This window comes from Triturus cristatus, chromosome 10, assembly GCF_964204655.1.
Source record: "Triturus cristatus chromosome 10, aTriCri1.1, whole genome shotgun sequence".
NCBI classification, from domain to species: domain Eukaryota; kingdom Metazoa; phylum Chordata; class Amphibia; order Caudata; family Salamandridae; genus Triturus; species Triturus cristatus.
Genome location: NC_140593.1, coordinates 817792496 through 817814723, shown reverse-complemented (window position 1 = coordinate 817814723; position 22228 = coordinate 817792496). Strand labels below are relative to the sequence as shown.

The following is a 22228-nucleotide window of genomic DNA, read 5'->3' as shown; positions in this document are numbered from 1 at the left end:
AGATTTTCTATGTTTTCGTCCAAGTTCCCGCTACTCGTTTCTTACCCCTGATTGTGAGGCAGGGGCACGCGCTGCTAGGTTAACAAAGAAATAAAAAACAGAAGCAGACCCTTTGGGAATGGAGAACTGCAGGTGAAGTAGTGCGGTACTCAACGAGTTGGGTTGATTACTACTCATACGGCCGAATTGTATAGGCGCAGAGATGACAGGTATTTGGTCGGTAAGCAGATACTGTCTTCATATTTGCAGCAAGCATGTCTGCAGAACTGAACTCAATGGTATGTGGCACTTTGCTTCTTTGTGGAGTGATTTTTTTTAAAAAATAGTGTATTTGGTAGTTTAATTGAAGTAATGTGTTTTAATGAAAATGTTTAAAGAGCTGCAGCTTCAGATATGTTCCTGCAATAGGAAATGCGTTACCTGGCAAGGCATGTGGGATGCATCACCTTTATGCGAGATCCATACTATCCAGGGCTATCATCACGATACTGATCACATGTCTATTCTCTCTTCAGTGCGGTGCATGTGTTGTGACAGTTCTTTCTAGGTAATCCAACGCGGAAAGGTAAAATGGCTGAAATGGCTATCGATAGCGGCAACCAGGCCCACACCAGTGCATTCTGTAGGAAAGAAGGAATTACACCGGCGCTTTCTCAGGCACACCGAAAAGAGTCCAGACAAGATTGCATTCAGATTTGATGCACTGTTCTAGTGACCTCTAATGAACAAAAAGTTGTATAACTTCTATGGTGAAATGTTTCCCTCGAAGCATATTATCACGGAGCTGCAGTTCTATTTCTAAAACCAGTGATCCTGTCAGACACCACGGCGACAGAACAGCTGACACTCGACAATTTAGGGAGTTAAATCTGCGATTAACTACCTGGGAAAAGGAAACGCTCCAAGGCAAGACCGCCTTGGAGTCATTATCTATAAAAAAAAGAAACTTGGGTGTTGAGTGAAATACTACCAGACACATTTATTACTTTTTTATGGAATGAGAGATTCTGGAGAGCTGGTCTACAGCCACAACTTCCACACACTGCTATTCATCACCCTGCGCAGTGTGATTCAGAACTTGTCCATGTGTCCTTATTCAGTTTACCAACAAAGTAGCAATCATGACTCACATAGTGAGAGACCAAGACAATCTTGCTTATTATGGAGGAAATGCTCCCAACATTTTGTTATTCGGTTTTTGTTGACATCTTATCAAATGTTTGCTGTACTAGTGAATTCATGGGTAGACTGAAGGGTGAATGGAAGCCTGTTCACCACATTCGTGATTATCAACGGTTTCGTCCATGAAATAAATATTTCACAAAGTCTCAGAGGGGGTTCTTTGATTTGATTCTGTTTCTGCGGTGTGCTATCGGATCATCTGCTTAGTGAGGCTGTACACCCGGTGTCAAGCATATAAGTAAAAAAAAAAATGAATTGTGCCCTTCATTCAAATTTTATTCTAATATCTACTGATAGGCATATCTGACGGAAACATGACATCAGTTTGAGGAGTTACATGACAGTGCAGTGCTCGGTGTTTAATATAGTGCAGCTGTGGGTAACGTTCCACTGCATAAGCTGCTATAAAGGCCTAAAATGACACACCCGTTGAAATCAGGCTTCCCAAATCTTATCCGATATTCAAATACTAGCTACAAGAAACCTGCCCCCACTCCCCAGCATCTAAAAGCTTAGAATCAAATCTTCCATCAAACACATAGGTGTATAACGTCCAAAGGTGATTGACTGTATCTCAGTATTAATTTATATTTTGGGGATGATTTTTACTATATAAGGAGATCATATCTCACCAGTTTTACATCAGGCAAGTACCTCTTATTTTACTACATTTTGTTATGATCTTAAAACGAAATATTTTAGTGGTATTCCTATAGATTCTGTTAATAAAAAAAAATGCTAGTATCCTTTGCCTAAGAGAAAAAGCCACTTGTGTCTTCAGCTCGACATCATGACGTTTTAGTACTGAGAGATCCTGAAATACAAATACATTTTGCCAACTCTTTCCTTACACAGGGGCCATTTCATATTGAAGGCTATTGAAAATAATTATGGACATTTTCCCTTTTTGATTGTTTTTAGATGAGGGATGTTTCATATAATTTCCAATGGCTTCAGCACTGGAGATTGTTTAGTTGGGTAGCAAAGTTAATTGCTGTTCCAAGCTTGCATTTTACAAAACTGCAGGTTTTGAAGACGCAAATATCACAGTTGTGATGTAGAAATTAATTTGCAGCAGAGGGGCATATTTATGAAATTATCGGTGCAAGTCGCCCTGCTGCGCTGCAACACTGTAAGGTCAGGAATGCGCTTACACTCCTGTCCTTTCCCCTTGCGCTTGAGCTGTTTTGGCAGCCTAGCGCCAACACAGGTACCCTTATACCATGGTGCAAGGGTACCTGCATTGTATGCATGAACAATCCTGAGGGGCGTTTTCCTCTTGCTGTGTGTGCTCCAGAATGCAGAATGTAGAAAGAGGAAAAAGATAGATCTCCTGGTTGTGACACACCTGATTTGGCGTGGGACAATTGTGGCCCAGTCCCAGGTTTACAAGTCCTTGTAAATCTGGAAATGTGTCAAAAACCATAGGAGATGCGTGGAAACACCTCCCTTGCACAGAGTAAGGCAACGCTCCAGATTTGTGAAGCCATTCACAGCCACGTAAAGTGACGTAAAGTGACTGCGTGGCTTCATATCTCTGACTTAGAGGCGTGCGTCACGCATGTACCACTTTGCATGGTGCAAACGTGACTCAAGCCTCTCAAAAATATGCCCCAGAGGGTCTACATTGCGACTCCTGGCCCTTTGCAATGTTGTGGGGGCTCGAAAGGGGCGCTCACTCTTCCTTGTGACTTGAGAGGATGTGTAGCAAAAGATTATATCAAGTTTTCTTTTTCTCAGAATTTGACCCTCCCGTACCATTTGAGGGCTCCAGAATTGATTGCTGCAGTGCTCTTCTGAAAGGCACAGCAAAAAACACAGACTGAACGCAAAAGTAGTTTGCTAAAATGGACACAGCAAGCCTTGTAGGGAGCATATTACCCTGATATGCTGAAGATTGCTCTGGTTACCTGCGAACAGATCAATAAAGTTTATGGTACTTTGCATTATCGAAGCACATATGCAGATCTGACAAACACATGCTAAACAGTGGAACGGAAGAGAGCTGGGTATTTAAATCAGTTCACATTAATGTAAAGAAATCTTCAAGCAAAAATAGGTAGCCATCTAAATAAATAAATGTAAGTGTTTCAAATTACTCCATCCAATTAACTTCACTTATTCTGTTCACAAAGGGTGTGTAGTGGCACATATCCATGGAGAATTCATGCTGAAGGCAGAGGTTTCTACAGTGGGTGTTTCAAAATGTGTAATTTAGATATTAGTGAGCTGGGAAGATAACCCCATGATTTAACTCCCTCAATTAACATCTGATGAGTTCTGCAAGTTTAACTATACCCAGAAGATGCAGTGTACTTGCTTATAAGGGAGAACTGTGGGAATCAGCTGAGTTTGGGTGCTGCTAGTTTTAATCAGTGTTATAGTCTGAACAGCACTTGGTTGTACAGCTGTGCACTTTACGTAGTCCTTGACATGTGGACTCGAATTTGGGCGCAGAAAATTCAGCATTTTAAGATGGCCATCTAAAAATGTATAGCAATGCTATTGATGCTATAGGGAACCTGAGGTTCCAAACTAAGGCGGATGACTCTCACAATGGCAACACGGAGACCTGAATTGCCACGATATAAGGTTTCTGTGTTTTTTCACTCAAAGTCAATTACAGGGAAAATCAAATTTGCATAAATTTAGGAAAGAGCTAGTTTTGATTATTGTTTAAGAGAAATAAACGTTTAATGGTGTCAGATTAAAACAATAGGTTGTTAACTCACCATTGCATCTGACTTGGTTTTGCTTGTTTCTCTCCTTGGGTGCAGATTATAGATCCTTTAGCGCGAGGCCGAGCATTCCGCATGGTGGAAGATTACGATGGGTACAACATGCCACACACTCCGATCACTCCCGGTGCAGCATCCCTCTGCTCCTTCACCAGCTCTCGCTCTGGGTTCAACCGCCTGCCGAGACGACGAAAAAGGGAGTCCGTTGCAAAAATGAGCTTCAGAGCCGCAGCCGCACTTGTCAAGGTAAACAGTTTCTTATGTTGCTTATAGAAAATATACAATGGTGGAATATAAAATGGTAATTTAATTTTAAAACCTGTGCTTTGAATGAATATTCAATTTAACATCTGGCAGATCAAGAGTTTCCACCATGAAAGTTGATAGCTTATGGCGGCTTTGGGCCTACCGTGTGAATCTTAACATTTTAAATGGGAGACAATATGAAACTAGCTTGTCACAAATGAGTAGTAAGATGAGTTCTAATGAATAATGCCATCGTGCAAACAGATACCACTGAAGCAAGAATTTGACAAATATTTCAACTATACTTTGCTTTATTCTTCCTATTTGCTTCCATATCTGGTTTGCCAGTCAGTTCACAGTGCATCAACGATGAAATAACCATGTTATATTGTAACAAAAGTATTTGTTTTATTGAATTAATGATGCAATATGTGTTAAGCATTAGTTTGTTTGATATCATATTTGAAGAACCCTTTGTTGCAGATAGACTTTTCACTCAGCCGAAATTATGAAAGAGAATCACTGGAACTTGAAACCTGATTCCCTACTGTGGACCGCGTGTTGAACCCTCATAAATATAAATAGTGTTAATTGAGCCTGGATTATCTGTTAAAACATCTTTCGAACCCTCAGTTCCTTATATAATGTCTACCAAATAATCCAGACATAATTTGCATCTTAGATTGATAGACCATCTGAAGCTATATTAGCAAGAACTACATCCATTCCATTTTATGATCTGTCTTTGCCTGTTGGCACAGGAGTTGAGGGGGTCCTGTACTATAAGATGTGGGGCCTCCCTGAGCCTTTGAAATGTATGGGCTGCTGCACAGATGGGGATCTCAATTCTTAAATGGGAAATGGCTAAAGGTGCCTATATCTTTCTGTCAAGGTCATGGTGAGCCAGCAAGGGAACTCCCTGAACCTCACCTGAAAACCCTGGATGCTGATCCACTGCACAAGAAATGTATGACTATAAATAAGAAGGAAAACAACAAAAACACTGCTACTGTCCGTGTACATGCCTTCCATACCCTGATCTAAGTTAGGAAAAAGGAAATGGCCAAAGCGCCATCACTGGGATGATTCCAGGGGGGTCGGCCTCTTTAGAGGCTCTCTATGTGAGGTGGGGCGGGCGCCTCCCCAAGTCTTGGACCTCACTCACCAGTGGTTGAGGGATGGGGCCTGGGCTCCTTTCACTCTCCCTACTCTTGCGGTTGGCCAAACCATTAATTAGGAAAAGGGAAGTAATTAAATACGAACAGGACTTTCACAGGCTGCAACAAGTCCCTACTGTAGAGAGGATAGAGACAACCTTTAAAATTAAAGAGTTTGAAGCCATCTTAGTAACTGGTGATTCTCACAATGTCTTCCACTTGCAAACATTTGCAAAATATCAGCACAGCACAAGGATAGGATTGGAGACCAGGGTGAAGAAAAGGAAAGGTTCTGGAGTTGCAGGTGCAGTGTGAACTGCGGTTGTTTATAAAGGCAATGTGTATTGTTTCTACTTTCCAAACAGTGGGACAATCATTAAAATCAAATAGATGTATTTGATTGCATTGTAATCATTTTAGGTAGTTATTCTCATGGTGATGGCTGACACGCACTCAAGACATTCCCTTCTGTGAGTCTGTAGCTCCTCGCCCTTAACGAGAACGAGGCTGCAGAACGTGTCCCACTTTCTTACCGCAGCAAACATCCTAATACTTCATCTATGTTTAAATACTGATTTAAAAGTGTTGCACATGTAATTGGTGTCATTACTGGTGTTAAGAGTGAAGGGCATTACACAAGGTGCATGATGTCTGCTAGTACACACCTACCACGCTACTGCATACTGCTGTTAATTTATACCTAGTCTAATATTGACAGGCAGAGAGCTTGTTGACAGGGCTGTCTCTAGCTGCCACCATGGCCTGTCCCAGTGCATATCTTTTTATGGTGCACCTTTTCATTTTGTGGTTGCTTTCATCAGACTCCTAAGTGTTACAAAGGGCAGTTTTGGTGCCAAGCTGAACTAGGCACACGTCTTTAAACAGTGTTGTTGTTATTTCTTGGTGTAGTAGGCCAATATTTTAACCACTCTCCTCCACTGTTTGCAACTTACACACTTGCTAGCTACTATCTTTGATTCTTTGCTTATGCAGTGCTTGTAATTCATATTTTCATTTGACATCCATTAAAGGTCATCTCTGAAAAACCATTGGTCTTCGTGTCCTCAGCTCCAGCAGAAAAGGCACAGGATGGACAAACACTCTGAAATGACCAAGAATGACGTCTGTGGACTGACTTGTCCAGAAATTGGGGACGACGACAAATGGTTTTACAGACACAACGCTTGAATGATGACACATGAAAATATTAATACGCTTTGAAAAAGCTCACCTGTCCTAAAATGCAGAACAAAACATATGTCAGCTACATTTTAATTGTTAAAAGTAATACTTATTAAAAGTAAGTTTTGAATTTATAAGAGCTAGATTTGCAAGGAGAAAAGGAACACTCAAAAATCATCCTACTATAAAGATTTATAACTTAAGAAACAGAGGGTCTCATCATATCATAGCAGACAGGCAGAGGGGCACCCAGAGGAAGATAATCCCTTTTGGCTAGAAGCATCTCTCCTCCTTCCATACCACTGCTTATACATGAGGGATGCAACTGGTACCACTGTGGCAGACCATGAGGACCGATTTCAAGCTGGATGAATGAGACATCAGCATGGCAGTAGCCCTGTCCCCATCCGTGACCTTGTATGTTTGCTTTCTAGGTTTGCGTGATTTGCTTCATAGATTGTAAAGCATTTCAAAAACATATGTAGGAGATTGAACATTTCAAAATGTATACATATTTATGAAAATGTACAATCGCCTTCGAATTTGATGTCTCACCTTAGACTACCATTTTTAGATGTAGTTTGCTGAATACTTTATTTGCCCCATTTTATTTTCAGGGTCGTCCTTTAAAGGAAGGTACTCTCAGAAGGGCGCAGCGGCGGAGTTTTACGCCAGCCAGCTTCATGGAGGAAGATACCGTTGATTTCCAGGATGAGCTCGACACCTCATTTTTCGCAAGGGTGAGAAATGTAAAAAATCGGTGAACCACCATCCATCTGCCTTTTGACCCGCGCGCCTTCTAGCACTTCAGTGCATCAGTGCCTGCTTAGCAGTGCACAGACCTCGAGGATCCCGATGAGTTTGGCCAAATGTTAACCAAGCGGAATTCCCACGGTATTTTTGCAAAATAACTTTGCTGATCTGATCTCTGCATGGCCACCACATGCTTATCATGCACACAGGATTTAGTATCCACTTTAGCGCTTTAGAGTCTTTTAATGCAGACTTAATGAGTGGGTAAGACAAATCAATAGATTAACACACCCATTGCAGAAAACTTGGAATCATGTTTAAGTTGCTAAGGTAAATCCTTGCTGCCTCTGTCCCTTCTCGCACAAACCTAGCTGCAAGAGCAGCGTGGTGCCATAGTGGTGGCATTGCCTGTGGGTCAGAGGGTGCAGGGCAATACACGAGAGAACGCGTTGAAAGGCAGAATATAGGGAGGAGGTCTGATCTCAAAAGGAGACGCAGAGACCCTGCTGAGTTATGCTAATCGACAGGATCGGAGAGGATGTTGTTAAGAGCCACATTAGAAATGATTCTCAATGGGATGGAGTTTAGTCTCCTTTGTGAATTTCAGAGGAAAAGTGACAAATCTGGGGGGAGGAGGATTGTTGTTCTGTGGCCGCAGAGCACCATTGGAGAACGTTTGGCTCTGTTTTTTTTTTTACCTTCTTGCATTTTTAAATAGTCAAGTGATGCCCTGGGTTCCTGAGTTACATTCCATACAAGGGATGGCCACTTTCTCTGCGAAGTGTTATGCTAAGACTGCTTTCACAGCTTTGTACGTCTTTGCATGTCTTGAAAGTGTATGGATTTGCAAGGGTAGCTCTACTAGGTTAATCAAAACAGGAGTGATGTGATCAACATCCCATTTTCCCTTCAGGAGGCAAGTTTGTGCATGTAGGATATTGTCCAAGGGTTCTCGGTAGCGTGAAAGATGTTGAAAGGGAGGGCACTCATGTCATCTATGTGTGAGCGGAAAGGGTTGGAGAGATGGGTGTGACGTCTGATTGTGGTACGTATCGCTTCAGTTTGCAGAGCAGAGAAAGATCATAACAGCCTGCCATCTGGCTCTTTTTTGTGGCATGTGTCTTGTAAGACAGGTTGGTATTTATACTCAGAGATATACCATACGTTATGCGCTGGGGTGTAAATCCATCCAGGTTGATATCTGAGAATCATGACTGAATGTGTCTGTAAATGCACCAAAAAAGATGCAATGCCAAAAGAATTAAGTGACAAAAAACACACCACCGTGGCCTGTCTGCTGTGGCATATGACTTTTGATCTTGCATCGTTTTTTGGCTTATTGACTGTGTGTAGGGAGGGAAGGCGAAAGGCCTATAAATAGATTTTTAGTTCCTCTCACTCCTCTTTTATTTTACCTTGACAGTGGTCTGTGTTGTTGAAGATGTTATGTTATGTTAGCCGGATTTGTAGAGCGCGCAGCTGCCCCAGCAAAGGGGCGTCCCGGCACTGTGATGGACAAGATAGAAACACATGGAGTTTTCAGTGTGACTGAGCGTCAGCCGGGCAACGGGCTTCATACAGAAGTAAGAGAGAGAGCCAGGACTGCAAGTAGGAGATGTCACTGAGCAATTCACCCTTGGAATGCAGTTTGGTGTCATCGGCGTAGCAATTTATCTCGAGTCCTTGACGGGCCAGGAAGCACCACACAAGCTCTGAGTGGAGGTCTTTGTCAAGAGCATGAGTGCTTGAAAGTCTGCCAAGTAAATGGAGGCACTAAGCTCTGGAAAGTCCCATTTGGAAGTATTTGGTTCCTGTGCCTACTGACAGTACTAGGTGCTATGTAATAACTAGGCAATCATAGTCTCATATGGAAGCAGCACTCTAATAATGGGAATCAGAGACAGGGTTCCACCGCACTCTTCTGAAAGTTGTCTATATTTTAGGAAAGTATATCATTGGATATTTCACTGTACTGCAGGGAGACTCAGTTGAAGGGGCCATGCTTCCAGAAATAGATGACTAGTTTAGCAAACACTAACCAACCTGGAGTATGTTTAAGCAGAAAAAAGACAACTTTGGCAACAATTACAATCTGGAATTGTACAACAAGTTAGGATGCACAGAGAGGAAGACACACGCAGCGTCCTGACACTGCCAGAGGTTGATTAACCTCTGCATGCCAGCTGCAGAAGAATCTAAAAAGAATGGAGGAGGGGGGCAGAAGTAGCAGAGCAACAGTCTAGTCTCCTCGTTTCTCTGCAGGATTCTGTCTCTGGCTCTCAAGAATAAACCTGAAGAATGTAACTTGTGATGCCTCATATGTGGCTCTTCTGGGGTTGTATCAGTCCATTGCTTGGGCCAGCCTGGCCTTATTGAGAGTTCAGCTCTCCAGCCTGTACCCCTTGAAAGAGAACCAAAAATCAAGACTTTGTTGTGGTAAGATGAGCAGCCACGGGCGAAGTGTCTCCCAGGCGCAGGCTCGAACCTAGGGCAAACCAGATCGGCCTTGCATCCTTATGCAGTAAATTGGGTACAACAAAAATGGCTGATAACCAAATCCATTGCTCAGCTAACAAAAAAACAGTATTCTCTAGGGGTTACCCTGCTAGGTTGCGTCAGTGCTTGTTCCACTTGTATCTTGTGTGCTTGGCCAGACAGGCCATTCTGCTACCCTGGCATTTTCTGGGCGGGCTGCAGGGCAGGTTACTGCATTCAGAGCAGGGTGGACTGCTGTGACTCATTCTTGCTCCTGTGTGCCCCTCTGTTGAGCCCTCCTGCTGCGCGTGGATATTTTGCACAAGACACCTGGGCTGATTTTGAATTCCCATCCAGCCTCGTTTACATGGAATTACCTGAAATCAGTTTGGCTGCTTTCTCGTTCCTTTTCCTCTCCTGCAGATTCAGGCTCTTCCGACAGACAAACAGGCTTCGAATTGTTACTTTCGTTAAGGAAATCAGATAAGTGGCAAAGTGGCGTAAATGATCGGCAGCAGGAAGCACCCTTTCGACGTCCTTGTTATTTGTCTAAAATCTGGCGCTGGAGTGAGCTGGCGATTCTACTCAGCCAAATTTCCCTTAAAGATGAGTTTTGGTAAGATCCCAGCATAGGTCAATTTGTACCAGAGCAGAATTCTCTCCTGCATACTCCAGAGGTTATATCCTATACTTCCACTTGGCTTGGGACTTCTCTGCACTTCTCACCAAGGTCCCTGGTTTCACATCTTTTGATACAATTAAAGAAATACAAAAGGCGATCGAGGACACGGTTGCTCATAAGGCCCCTGGCCCAGACGGGGTACCTGCTGACTTGTTTAAGGCATATCCTAATATCTGGTCTGTAGTTCTTACTAATGTATTTAACATGGCCTGTATTGATAATAGCAGATTGCCTACTTCCTGGTCACGGGCGATTATTGTCCCGATTTTTAAGAAGGGCCAGAGGGGGGACCCTAGATGCTATCGGCCCATATCATTACTGGACTCGTCCTTTAATATATTAGGGAAGGTCATCCTGTCTAGGATCTCCTCTTGGGTTACTAACAATGACATCATGTGTAATGCACAGTATGGTTTCAGAACTGGTCGAGGCACCGAAGACCAGTGCCTGAATTTACATCTAATAGTTAGCAAATATACTGTAGCGACAAAAGGGGCAATCTACCTGGCTTTTATGGACTTGTCCACAGCTTTTGACCTAGTTAATAGGTCGAAGCTGTGGACAATGCTCCTGGGGCTGGGTTTAGATCGGGCCCTGGTGAGCTTCCTGGCGGAGCTACACAGAGATTTAACAGCGGTCATTCGCATGACTCAAGACGGGAAGTGTTCAGCTGGTCTCAAGTCCGGCAGGGGAGTTCGCCAGGGGTGTATCCTGGCCCCAATGCTATTTTCTCTATATATAAATTCACTGGGTTCCTCCTTGGCGGCTGCATCCGTTGATGTGCCATGCATAGGGGGAACACCAGTGCCGGTCTTATTATATGCTGACGATACGGTGCTGCTGTCAAGGACCCCAATAGGCTTACAACATCTGCTAAATTCTTTTGGGGACTTTATGCAAAATCTGTACCTAGTGACAAATGTAGAGAAATCGCATGTCATGGCCATAGGGAAAGGTAGGAAGAACATGAAAACCCTTTCTTGTAATGGCTTAGTAATATCAAGAGTGAAAGTGTTCACCTATCTTGGCGTAGTGTTTGATGACATAGGGTCTTGGGTACCCCAAGTTGCTAATAAAGTAGCAGCCGTGAAAAGATCTTCGGCGGCTATATTAGGCTTTGCCAAAAGACTGTGTGGCAAACCAGCTGAGGCCATATTGATGATCTATAGATCCAAAACCTTAGCCATAGCAAGGTACGGGGCAGGAATTTGGGGCTATAAAGATCTAGCCCCGATACAGAGAGAAGAAAATAAATTTCTTCGATCTGTTTTGGGTCTCCCCCAATCTACATCATCCTTTGCAGCTCATATGGAGCTAGGGATAGGGTATATTACTGATATTCTAAATTTGGCACCGCTTTTACTTTGGATCAGAACCTGGCTGAACTCCAACCTTACACTAAATCACAAGATCATTAGGGATTGTATGGAGAGGGATGGAGTGGCGGACATTTTGTGGTTGACTTTTATTAAAATATCTGCAGTGCTTCTGGGTCGCCCTGAATTATATCTGAATTCGGAAAATCTTACTAAGGAAGATATTACATGGGTAAAAACACAATTCATAAATTTACGAGAATTAGAAAGAGAAGCAAAGGAAATCACAAAGCCTACAGTTAGATCACACTTTTTGCTGATCTCGTCCTTGTCAATTCAACCCTATCTGACTATTGTTACTAGACCCTATCATCGGTGGCTCCTAACAAAATTTAGATTTAATCAAGCTCATTTTTTGTTGGGAACTTATGAAAACTGGTGTCATCCAAAGGAAAACGCACCTTGTGACTGTGATAATTGTTCTGATCAGGACCAGACACATTTTGTGTTTTTCTGTTCTTTCTTTTCTGAAAGTAGGAAAAAGTTCATTAGACCGTTGTTAAGGGAAAAGGGGTTTGTACAGTTTAAACCTGCATTGTATTATCTTCAATTATTGGAGACCCCTTTAGTAATGTTTGGTGTAGCCAATTTTTTGATTGCCTCTATCCGTGCTAGAAGGAAAAGACTCAAGCTGAATGTAGGTTCTGATTCTGTAAACGTTTTCCCGAGATCGTATGACACAATCTAAATCAATCCTCTAGTAATACATGAAATATTGGGGTTATGAATCATGAAACATTTGCTACTATAAAATTTTAGTGTATATGTGTGGATTTATATGTATATGTCACTGACCTTTTATATTTTTAAACATTTTATTTGTATAATATGCTCTGGAAACTTTTAACTCTATGTAACTGTATAGTATACTTTTATGATTTTTAAATAATCGAATAAAGTGTTCTTGGCTTGACTTGACTTGACATCTTTTGATAAAAAAGAGTGTGAAACCAAAACGAAGTGTTATTCATCTTTTCAGCCACAAATCATGTTTCCCCCATCTGAAGTGTTCTCCATGCTGCATCCATTTTCATGTCTTCTGGGTAGAGCATTCCTGCCACCTGCAACTTGTAAGAATTGCATAAAATGTTTCCTCCATGAAAACCAAATTAAGGGGAAGATTTATGTTTCCTGGTGCATCCCTGCAAATCAGCAGGGATGCGCCAGGAAAGATGCGTGACGCAAGTTTACCCTTGCGCCACCACAGATGCGCCGCATTTACAATGCGGCACATCATGGCGCATGAATAAACAGATGCGTGTCGCATCTGCCGGCGTAAGGTTGGCGCAGTGCTGGAGTTGTGGCACGGGCGCGACGCAACTCCAGCACTGTTCCAACCTGGTCTATCCTCAACATGGTGCGTCACACCTTACGCCTGCTTCAAGCAGGCGCAAGGTTTTGACGCAGCGGCGTCGGAAAAGTGACTGAGTGAAATCTTGTAAATTTCACTCAGGAACTTTTCCGAGACGTTCCTGCGACGTAACGCCCACATGAAACCTGACGCAGGTTTCATGTGGCGCAGGGCTTTACAACGTGACGCATCTCCCTAGATGCGTCACGTTGTAAATAGGGCTCAACGTGGTGCATGGTTTACACCACTGCTGCGTCACAGAAGTCGTGAAACGGCAGCGCAAATGTGGCGCACGGGGCTCGTAAATCTGCCCCTCAGTATTCAGGGTTTCTAGTGGTCTTCGAAACATGCAATTTACAGGTGGCACTAGCCTCTGTTTTGGTATAGTATGCTACTAGGTCAATTAGCTTCACACCTGTGATCCACAGTCTTTGCAAGGTATTTCCAGTTATTGACTGAGTGCTTTTAAGAAAAGGGATGGCTGAAAGTGTGTGGCATTTGTTTTTGTTCCCATTGGCTGTTTTTCTCACAATGCCACTAATTAGGTCAAGTCTACTAGACGACGCATAGGTAGACTGTTTTGAGGCATATTGTGGGCTTGAGGCCACCCATTGCTTACCATTTGTTGGCTTTCCTGGCACTCTCATTTGCTTGCTTCTTTTGACTTGTCTTGCCTTGTGCATCTTGTGTCTGTCCTGCCCTTGGAGCATTGCCAATTTACTTGTGTCATTCCGCTGCTCTCTTTTAGAGACCTACTTTTATCTTTTGCCTTAAGCACTCCATGAGAGTGCATGTGTTTTCTAGCTGTCTCCTTAGTGTACTCTTCTCTTCCTATCCCAGTGCTCTGTGTTGGTCTCTCCCCCAGTGTACTTCTCCCATGCCCACTTTATATTGCTCTCTTGTTTCTCCTCCCACTGAGTCTCCATGTTGCTTCCCCCAACCGTGCCTTGCTTCTCTCTCGCCTGTTTCTGCTCCCTCACGCATTGCTTCTCCTTCTGTCCACCTCTCCGTATTGCTTCTGTCCCACTGACGTTGCTTCCCCCATACCCTCTGCTTTGTTGCTCCCTGTCCCCAGCCTGGTCCTTCCTCTTGCTTGCTTCCCAACTCCGGCCATCCCCTGTTGCTAACCCCACCAGCACTTCTATTAAAAAAATAAAACTTGCATGTATGATGCGCCCGCCTACAAAGGGAAGTGGCTCTAATGTCATATCACCTTTTTTTTTTTTTTTTTAAAGCGTTTTCCTCTAGCCAAGGCGAGACATATTGGCTGTGCTTTTAGGTTTGGTAATATACTTACTTACTAATAGTAGGCTTTCAATTAGTCCTCTTCCTCCATTCATCTGTTATTGTGTCTTTCACATTTTTCTCCCACCCACTGCAGCATATAGCATGGGCAGCCCACATCAGCCGTTAGCTAACTTCATTGACAGTGACAGGCTTATGCTGTTTCACAAGGAGCACATCCACACACGAAGTAGTTCCTTTAATTGCCAGAATGTTATTTTTATATTTAGCCAATTTCTTTTTTGTGGGTTTTCTGTTTTTTCACATTTACAAGGACCTGGAAGCTTCCACAGCCATAGCAATACAACTTTGCTATAAACCATGACAGCGTAATCCCTTACAAAGTCAAAAGGCTGCTGGCTAATGAGAGACCCGTTGACTTTACCAATGACTGCTTCGGATTGGATATTGTCTGTCCTCTGACACATTGAAAACATGTTCAGTCTGCTTTTTATTGCTGGGAATTCTTACACCTTAATTAACAGATTGCTCCATTTTCCTTAACAGATTTTGTGAAAAGTACTGAAACGTGGGTGCCTGAACTTTGTAACGTGGTTATTGTTTTAACCATTAGTTAAAACAATAATTCACATTTTCAACATATGTAACACCAAACGTATGTTTCCACACATCAGTGCATCCACCTGTGTGTGCTTGTCTGTGATTATGTGTCCCTGCACATGTGGCCTCTCTGTATGTATGTGTGCCTTTGTGTTGTGCCCTACGTGCATGCATGCTAATATGCCTATTAGTCTAGGTGCTTAGCCGTGGTGCCTTGTAACGTGTACTAGGGGCGGGCACTCACACTGACTTACACAAAAGCACACACACATGCTCTCACCCATCCACATGCACGCTCTCACCCATCAATATACTAGCCTGCACACATACACCCACCATTCACAAGCACACACACATGCACTCACCCATCCACATGCACGCTCTCACCCATCAATATACTAGCCTGCACACATACACCCACCATTCACAAGCACACACACATGCACTCACCCATCCACATGCACGCTCTCACCCATCAATATACTAGCCTGCACACATACACCTACCATTCACAAGCACACACACATGCTCTCACCCATCCACATGCACGCTCTCACCCATCAATATACTAGCCTGCACACATACACCTACCATTCACAAGCACACACACATGCACTCACCCATCCACATGCACGCTCTCACCCATCAATATACTAGCCTGCACACATACACCTACCATTCACAAGCACACACACATGCTCTCACACATCCACATGCACGCTCTCACCCATCAATATACTAGCCTGCACACATACACCCACCATTCACAAGCACACACACATGCACTCACCCATCCACATGCACGCTCTCACCCATCAATATACTAGCCTGCACACATACACCCACCATTCACAAGCACACACACATGCACTCACCCATCCACATGCACGCTCTCACCCATCAATATACTAGCCTGCACACATACACCCACCATTCACAAGCACACACACATTCACTCACCCATCCACATGCACGCTCTCACCCATCAATATACTAGCCTGCACACATACACCTACCATTCACAAGCACACACACATGCTCTCACCCATCCACATGCACGCTCTCACCCATCAATATACTAGCCTGCACACATACACCTACCATTCACAAGCACACACACATGCACTCACCCATCCACATGCACGCTCTCACCCATCAATATACTAGCCTGCACACATACACCCACCATTCACAAGCACACACACATGCTCTCACCCATCCACATGCATGCTCTCACCCATCAATATACTAGCCTGCACACATACACCCACCATTCACAAGCACACACACATGCACTCACCCATCCACATGCACGCTCTCACCCATCAATATACTAGCCTGCACACATACACCTACCATTCACAAGCACACACACATGCTCTCACCCATCCACATGCACGCTCTCACCCATCAATATACTAGCCTGCACACATACACCTACCATTCACAAGCACACACACATGCTCTCACCCATCCACATGCACGCTCTCACCCATCAATATACTAGCCTGCACACATACACCCACCATTCACAAGCACACACACATTCACTCACCCATCCACATGCACGCTCTCACCCATCAATATACTAGCCTGCACACATACACCCACCATTCACAAGCACATACACATGCTCACACCCATTCACAGCACTCACATACACACACATACAGACACACACACATGCATCCAACATTCAATATTGACTTACCTGCCATGGTTGTGACATCGGGTGATGGGAGAAAGAAGCAGAAGCCTTAGTGGTTCCTTCAGACTTCGGGGAAGAAAGGGACTGCCGGAGGTCCAGCCTCCTCCTCTCAGTGACTGACCTTGTCATGGGTCAGCCAATGAGAAGAAGGCCTTCCCTACCTCATCACAGAGAGTGATGGGATCAGTGAGAGTTGCTGACCCCACCCCACTCTGACAGGGCGTCACTGATCGACGCTCTGCTGGGGGCATTTCACTGCTTAAAACTGAAGCTCCAAAGTCTGAGTCTATGGTGATGCGCCCACTCGTAGTAAGGGGAGGACCTCAAGGGGCTTTGCAGAGCAGAATGGAGCCTGCCCCCAGGGCTGAGAAATCTTACGCGCAGGAAAGTTTGGGTCTGGCAGGCAGGCTCCTGCGCGCTTAGTGCATGACCTTTTCTCAGCCTGAGAGGCCCTCTTTATACTTTGTAAAAGGGTCGGGGCGATCCTCTCCTTCCTTAATGACTGGTGCATGGAGGCATAAATCTATGTTGCTGTGCAAGGTGTGTGTTGGTCTCTGTGCGGGGATGTCTGTAGCCATGTTGCTTCTTCTTCAGTTATGTGTTCCCCTGTGCTGTGTGTTTCTTGTCTGCTTTAATTACACAAATGGCTGCTCTATTGGCTTTGACATATCCATTTCTTCAAATGGCTGTTAGTTTTATTTGCTGGTAGAATGTATTCCAGGTCTCAAAAATACCTCACTTCCAGATTTATTTTTACAGCCCAGTGCACTGGGTCGATTCCGTTTTTGCTCACCATCTCTTTCTGTACCCCACTAGGAAGGCGTCTTACACGAGGAGCTGTCGACTTACCCGGACGAGGTGTTTGAATCTCCGTCTGAGGCCGCCATCAAGGAATCCGAGTTAACAATAAAGGATCAGATTGAACTGACTGGAAGTGCCTTGGAAAAAAGTGAACTTGAAAAAAGTCACTTAATGCTGTAAGTGTGTTTACAGTGGTAAGCCACAATATGTAACTTTTGCATTAGGTTCGTTTAAATATCAAGTTATCTCCAATCACTTGTACGAGCACCGTGTAAGTACGCATTTACTTGTAAATGGACGTGGGGAGAATAGCGTCGAAGAAAAAAGCGTTCTTCTGATGCGCGGATCTTTATTTCAGTCTCTTGCTTGCATTGTCTGACACCTTGTGGCTGGAAGTGGAACTACTGTTTTAAAAATTAAAGACGTGCCATCTAATTCTCGTGATCTCCAAAAAAATCTTATGCGTTCACTTCAGTTTGTAATCTAGTTATTGAGTAGTTTGGGTCGAATGATATTTAGGTGAATAAAACAGAGAATCTTGAAATGTCGTTAGTAAAGGTCCACGGAAGACTTGAACGCATTGGGATAAGTGAAAAAGGAAGCGGACCAAGAGTGCAAGTGTGGGTGGACAATAACCGGTGAAGTTGAGAGGATGGAATTTTTCTTATTTATGTGCAAACATATATATAGACATGTCCACGTATTTGTGTTTTGTGAAATTTTCAAACTTTGCGAAACTGTCAAGTTTCTCCTTTTGTAAAACTTCACCTGCAGGTGACATTTCCTGTATAAATATTTTTTATTCTCTTGCAAAAAATTGTGCTCACTGGTCAGTCCTTGACCTGGCTGATTACATCAGAGCAGGAACTGGTCTCTAAACACAGATATCTCCGCACCCATCCCAACTAAATCATCAACAGGTTAGCTCCTTAAGGCTGGTGCTAAGTGATTTGTTGTGCGGAAGGGTCGTGATGAAGAGGAGAAGGGAAGGCAGGGGGGCGATAGGGTGTTAAAAATGACGTTCGGGGCATGGTAAATAAGCATTGGCAAAATAAATAGGTTTCCCGTTTGGGAATGGGAACAGCTGATTTGGTCATTGGTTTTTGGTGATTGCTGTCAGAATCTTTAAAAGCACAATCGTTTTTGGCAATTCCTTTAAGCATCAGGAAAAAGATGCAATGACTCATCTGCTATTGGGGGGTTTCCTGTGTCCTACGCATGCATGTGTGTCCTCACACATGCATGCACTCACAGAATGAAAGAAGGACTTTTTCTTTTATTTCTGATTGACTGATTTAATATGGCGGGCACCACTTAGATCAGCCTGTAAAAAAATACATTTAAGGCTTTGTGAAAGTCCTTTTGTGGAAGTCCGGCAGCAATTTTCTGTAAAGGCACACATGGTTGGTCCCTTGTTATGATTACAAATTGAGCAACAAATAATGAATTGACTGATTTAATATGGCGGGCACCACTTAGATCAGCCTGTAAAAAAATACATTTAAGGCTTTGTGAAAGTCCTTTTGTGGAAGTCCGGCAGCAATTTTCTGTAAAGGCACACATGGTTGGTCCCTTGTTATGATTACAAATTGAGCAACAAACAATGACATGGAATGCTACCTATACCAATGTCTGTTATATTTAATTCAAATATTTGATATTCTAAATATGTGCAAATGCCTGGCTTTAGATCATGGAACCAAACAGATATGAGACATTTGATGTTATTGTACAGGCCTTCAGTCAAAGACACTGCAAATGCAGCAGAGCAAAAAAGTGGTGAGTAACGGGGGTCCTTCTACTTTATCGTTGGAAGTAAAGGCTGGTGTCGTCAGGGAACAGTTACTACCTTAATTACCAACCATTCTTTCCCCGTAGAAGATTAAGGGCCAGATGTATCACCCAACAATTTGCGACTCGCAAATTGCATCGCATTTGCGACTCGCAATTTGCGACTCACAATTTGGGATGTACAACAGTGTCCCAGATGGGGTCGCAAATTGCATGCCTAATTAATATTAATGAGGCAGGTGCAATTTGCAACCCTATTAGGAATGGCTAGCACTCGTAGGGATGGTGGCCTGCTGGGGTCAGCAGACCTCCATGTCTGTGACTGCTTTTTTAATAAAGCAGTTTTTTTTAAATGCGGCCTGTTTTCCTTAAAGGAAAACGGGATGCATTTAAAAAAGAAAAGTTAAACTTTCAGTTTCATTTCTTTAAGGGCAGGCAGTGGTCCCTGGGACAACTGCATGCTATTAAAAAATATTTTCTCACATACTCACAAAGGGGAATGGGACCCCTTCCTGTTTGCGAGGGGTTTACAACCTACTTGAAGTAGGTGGTAAACTGCGAGTGTTTTGCGGCCGCAAATGCGGTCGCAAAACAATAGTACATGGCATGGTGACTCGCTATTAGGAAGGGACGCCCCTTCCTAATAGCGAGAGTTGCAAATACTATTTTGCTAGTTAGTGTCTCGCAAAATAGCATTTGTACCTGCCATTACTCTCTTTTGTGGTCGCAAACGGGAGGATCTCCTGTTTGCGCCCACAAAAAGGGTTGTGCATCTGGCTCTAAGCAGCCGCGGCCTGTGGGAGGGAGTTCCGTGGGGCGGTAAGGCGGGGGAGGGGCAGGGGCAGGGTGGGGGGGGTTCTAAAAACCGGAATATGGATAATTGCAGGTAAGTAAACAATTAAATAAATAAAACGAATTTCGTAGCGCGCGCTGCATCGCAATGCAGCGCGCGCTACGAAATTCGTTTTATTTATTTAATTGTTTACTTACCTGCAATTATCCATATTCCGATTTTAAGAACCCCCCACCCTGCCCCTCCCCCGCCCCACCTTACCCCCCCAAGGAACTCCCTCCACGGGCCGCGGCTGGCCCTAAGTGATCACGGAAAGGAACATGCAAACAATAATGATGCTCTGTGGTGGGCGGGGGAAGGTGGAGTACAATGGGTGGGAGAGTTCCACACTCAAGTGAAGCACCATTTCAAGAGGTCTCCCTTTCGGCAAGTGATGTTTGAAAGCCAGTAACCCGGAGCACAGAGAACTGCCTATTTTCAATATTTCTCTGGAATTCCTTTATAAGCCTTGACTTTGCAGGGTCCTCAGAGTGTCTCTTTTTCATGCAAGCAAGAGTCAATCATGCCTTTCATAAACTACAAGAAGCCAGCTAACAGAGTTCCCTGACAGGCAAATTTATTTGACAGCCATGAAAGTTTTCCTTGGAAATGTAGGCATATCTTGGTATTAGTTAAGGTCATAATTCGTTTTAACACTACACGCTTCTCAGCCCGAAAAAGAGGCAGAAGCTGGACTCAGACCATTAACAAACGGTATTACGCTATATATAAGATCAATGCATGTATGTTCAAATCCGGCTCCACATTTTCTCTAGGATAAGAGGAGCATGCTTCTGGAGCTGCATACTCTTGCACACTGGCAGTGCATATATGTGCGCACAAAAATAATTTTGCTAGAAAAAAATTGTGTGTACGTGGCAAACTGTTTAACTTTAAGGAGTTTCAAAGTTTCTCACTTTCACAAAAATAATAGCTTGTAGGTAATATTTACATATAACATTTTTTTGTGGGAGTGTTTCATCCATACCCATTTTCGCATAAGATTTGTCACACAAAACACGATTTTTCCTATCTTTTCTCCTGTGAACCCCAAATTTTGAGAATGTATCTAGTTTTTTGTAGTGTGAATTTGTTTATTCAGGTATATGTTAACATAAAGACAGACAACAATGCAGCATAGCTCATTAAGTCCATTCATATACATCTCCCAACGTGCAGTACATGTCAGTGTGGAGCAGGAGGACCAGACAGGTATCAGAGTCCAGAGAGACACAGTCAGCGAATATTCAAGTCAGCAAGCATGTGGGGTCTCCGAGATCCCCAGCAGGGAGAGCTCTACCCTTCACGTACACGGTCAGCACAACAACTACTCACTGGTCTGGTCTCCAGTATCCTACATGGTCAGCGAGTGTTCACTAGAATTTATCTGTTTTTAAATAAACATTTTGTTGACTTCCTGAACCTGCCAATTATTGGCCTTATAGCTGGTATTAATTATTTTTCAGCCTTTTTTGTGGACCTGAAGTTCTGCTCACCATCAAGTTGCTCTAAAATAATCTCCACTGATGAGCTGGAGGCACTAATGCAATGTATTCCCTCCAAAGCAGGCACAGACACCTGTGCCGCATAGAGCTTCTGGCATTCAGTGGCGCTGGAAGCCTGCAGTTTAATGACTTATCATTTGTTTTCGAGGCAGCTCCCCCTCCAACAACAGGAATGTATTGAGAGCAGTCAACCGATGTGAGCTCCAGGTGTCAGTGTAAAGGGTGTGAGCTCCAAGAGAGTGCAATATGCAGCAAGGGGGCATGAAAAAGAAGAGCAACATGCTTGTGACAGAATGGCATAAGATTGCATCCACCTCCTACGGCATGGCATTAACTAATTTATTTATTCATTTATTTATTTGTAGAGTTTTATATAGCGCTAGCTATACCCGGAGGTATCAGAGCGCTTTACATAGAAGTGGAGTGAAATATACAGTTACACTAGTTGCATCAGATACCAGGGAATGAAGAAAAAAACACAAGAACGAGTCAAAAAGGAACATAGAAGGTGGTGGGGGAAGGGAATTGAGCCCGTAGCTGGATATCAGACCAAGTCAGGCATAAAGGCAAAGAAGATGGTTACACATCAGGAGTCCCTCCAAAG

At 43.5% G+C, this 22228-nt stretch overlaps 1 protein-coding gene across 6 annotated transcripts in view; it reads left to right on the top strand.

Annotated features, from left to right (window-relative positions):
- The window catches only part of RHBDF1 (rhomboid 5 homolog 1), a 430268-nt gene that overhangs the window by 297753 nt on the left and 110287 nt on the right, over nucleotides 1–22228 (top strand). For all 6 annotated transcript variants that reach the window (XM_085628414.1, XM_085628412.1, XM_085628413.1 and 3 more), the window contains 3 exons: nucleotides 3960–4166; nucleotides 7123–7245; nucleotides 17512–17672. In XM_085628414.1, the coding sequence (XP_085484540.1) occupies nucleotides 3960–4166; nucleotides 7123–7245; nucleotides 17512–17672 (491 nt within the window). The remainder of the gene's footprint in view (nucleotides 1–3959; nucleotides 4167–7122; nucleotides 7246–17511; nucleotides 17673–22228) is intronic.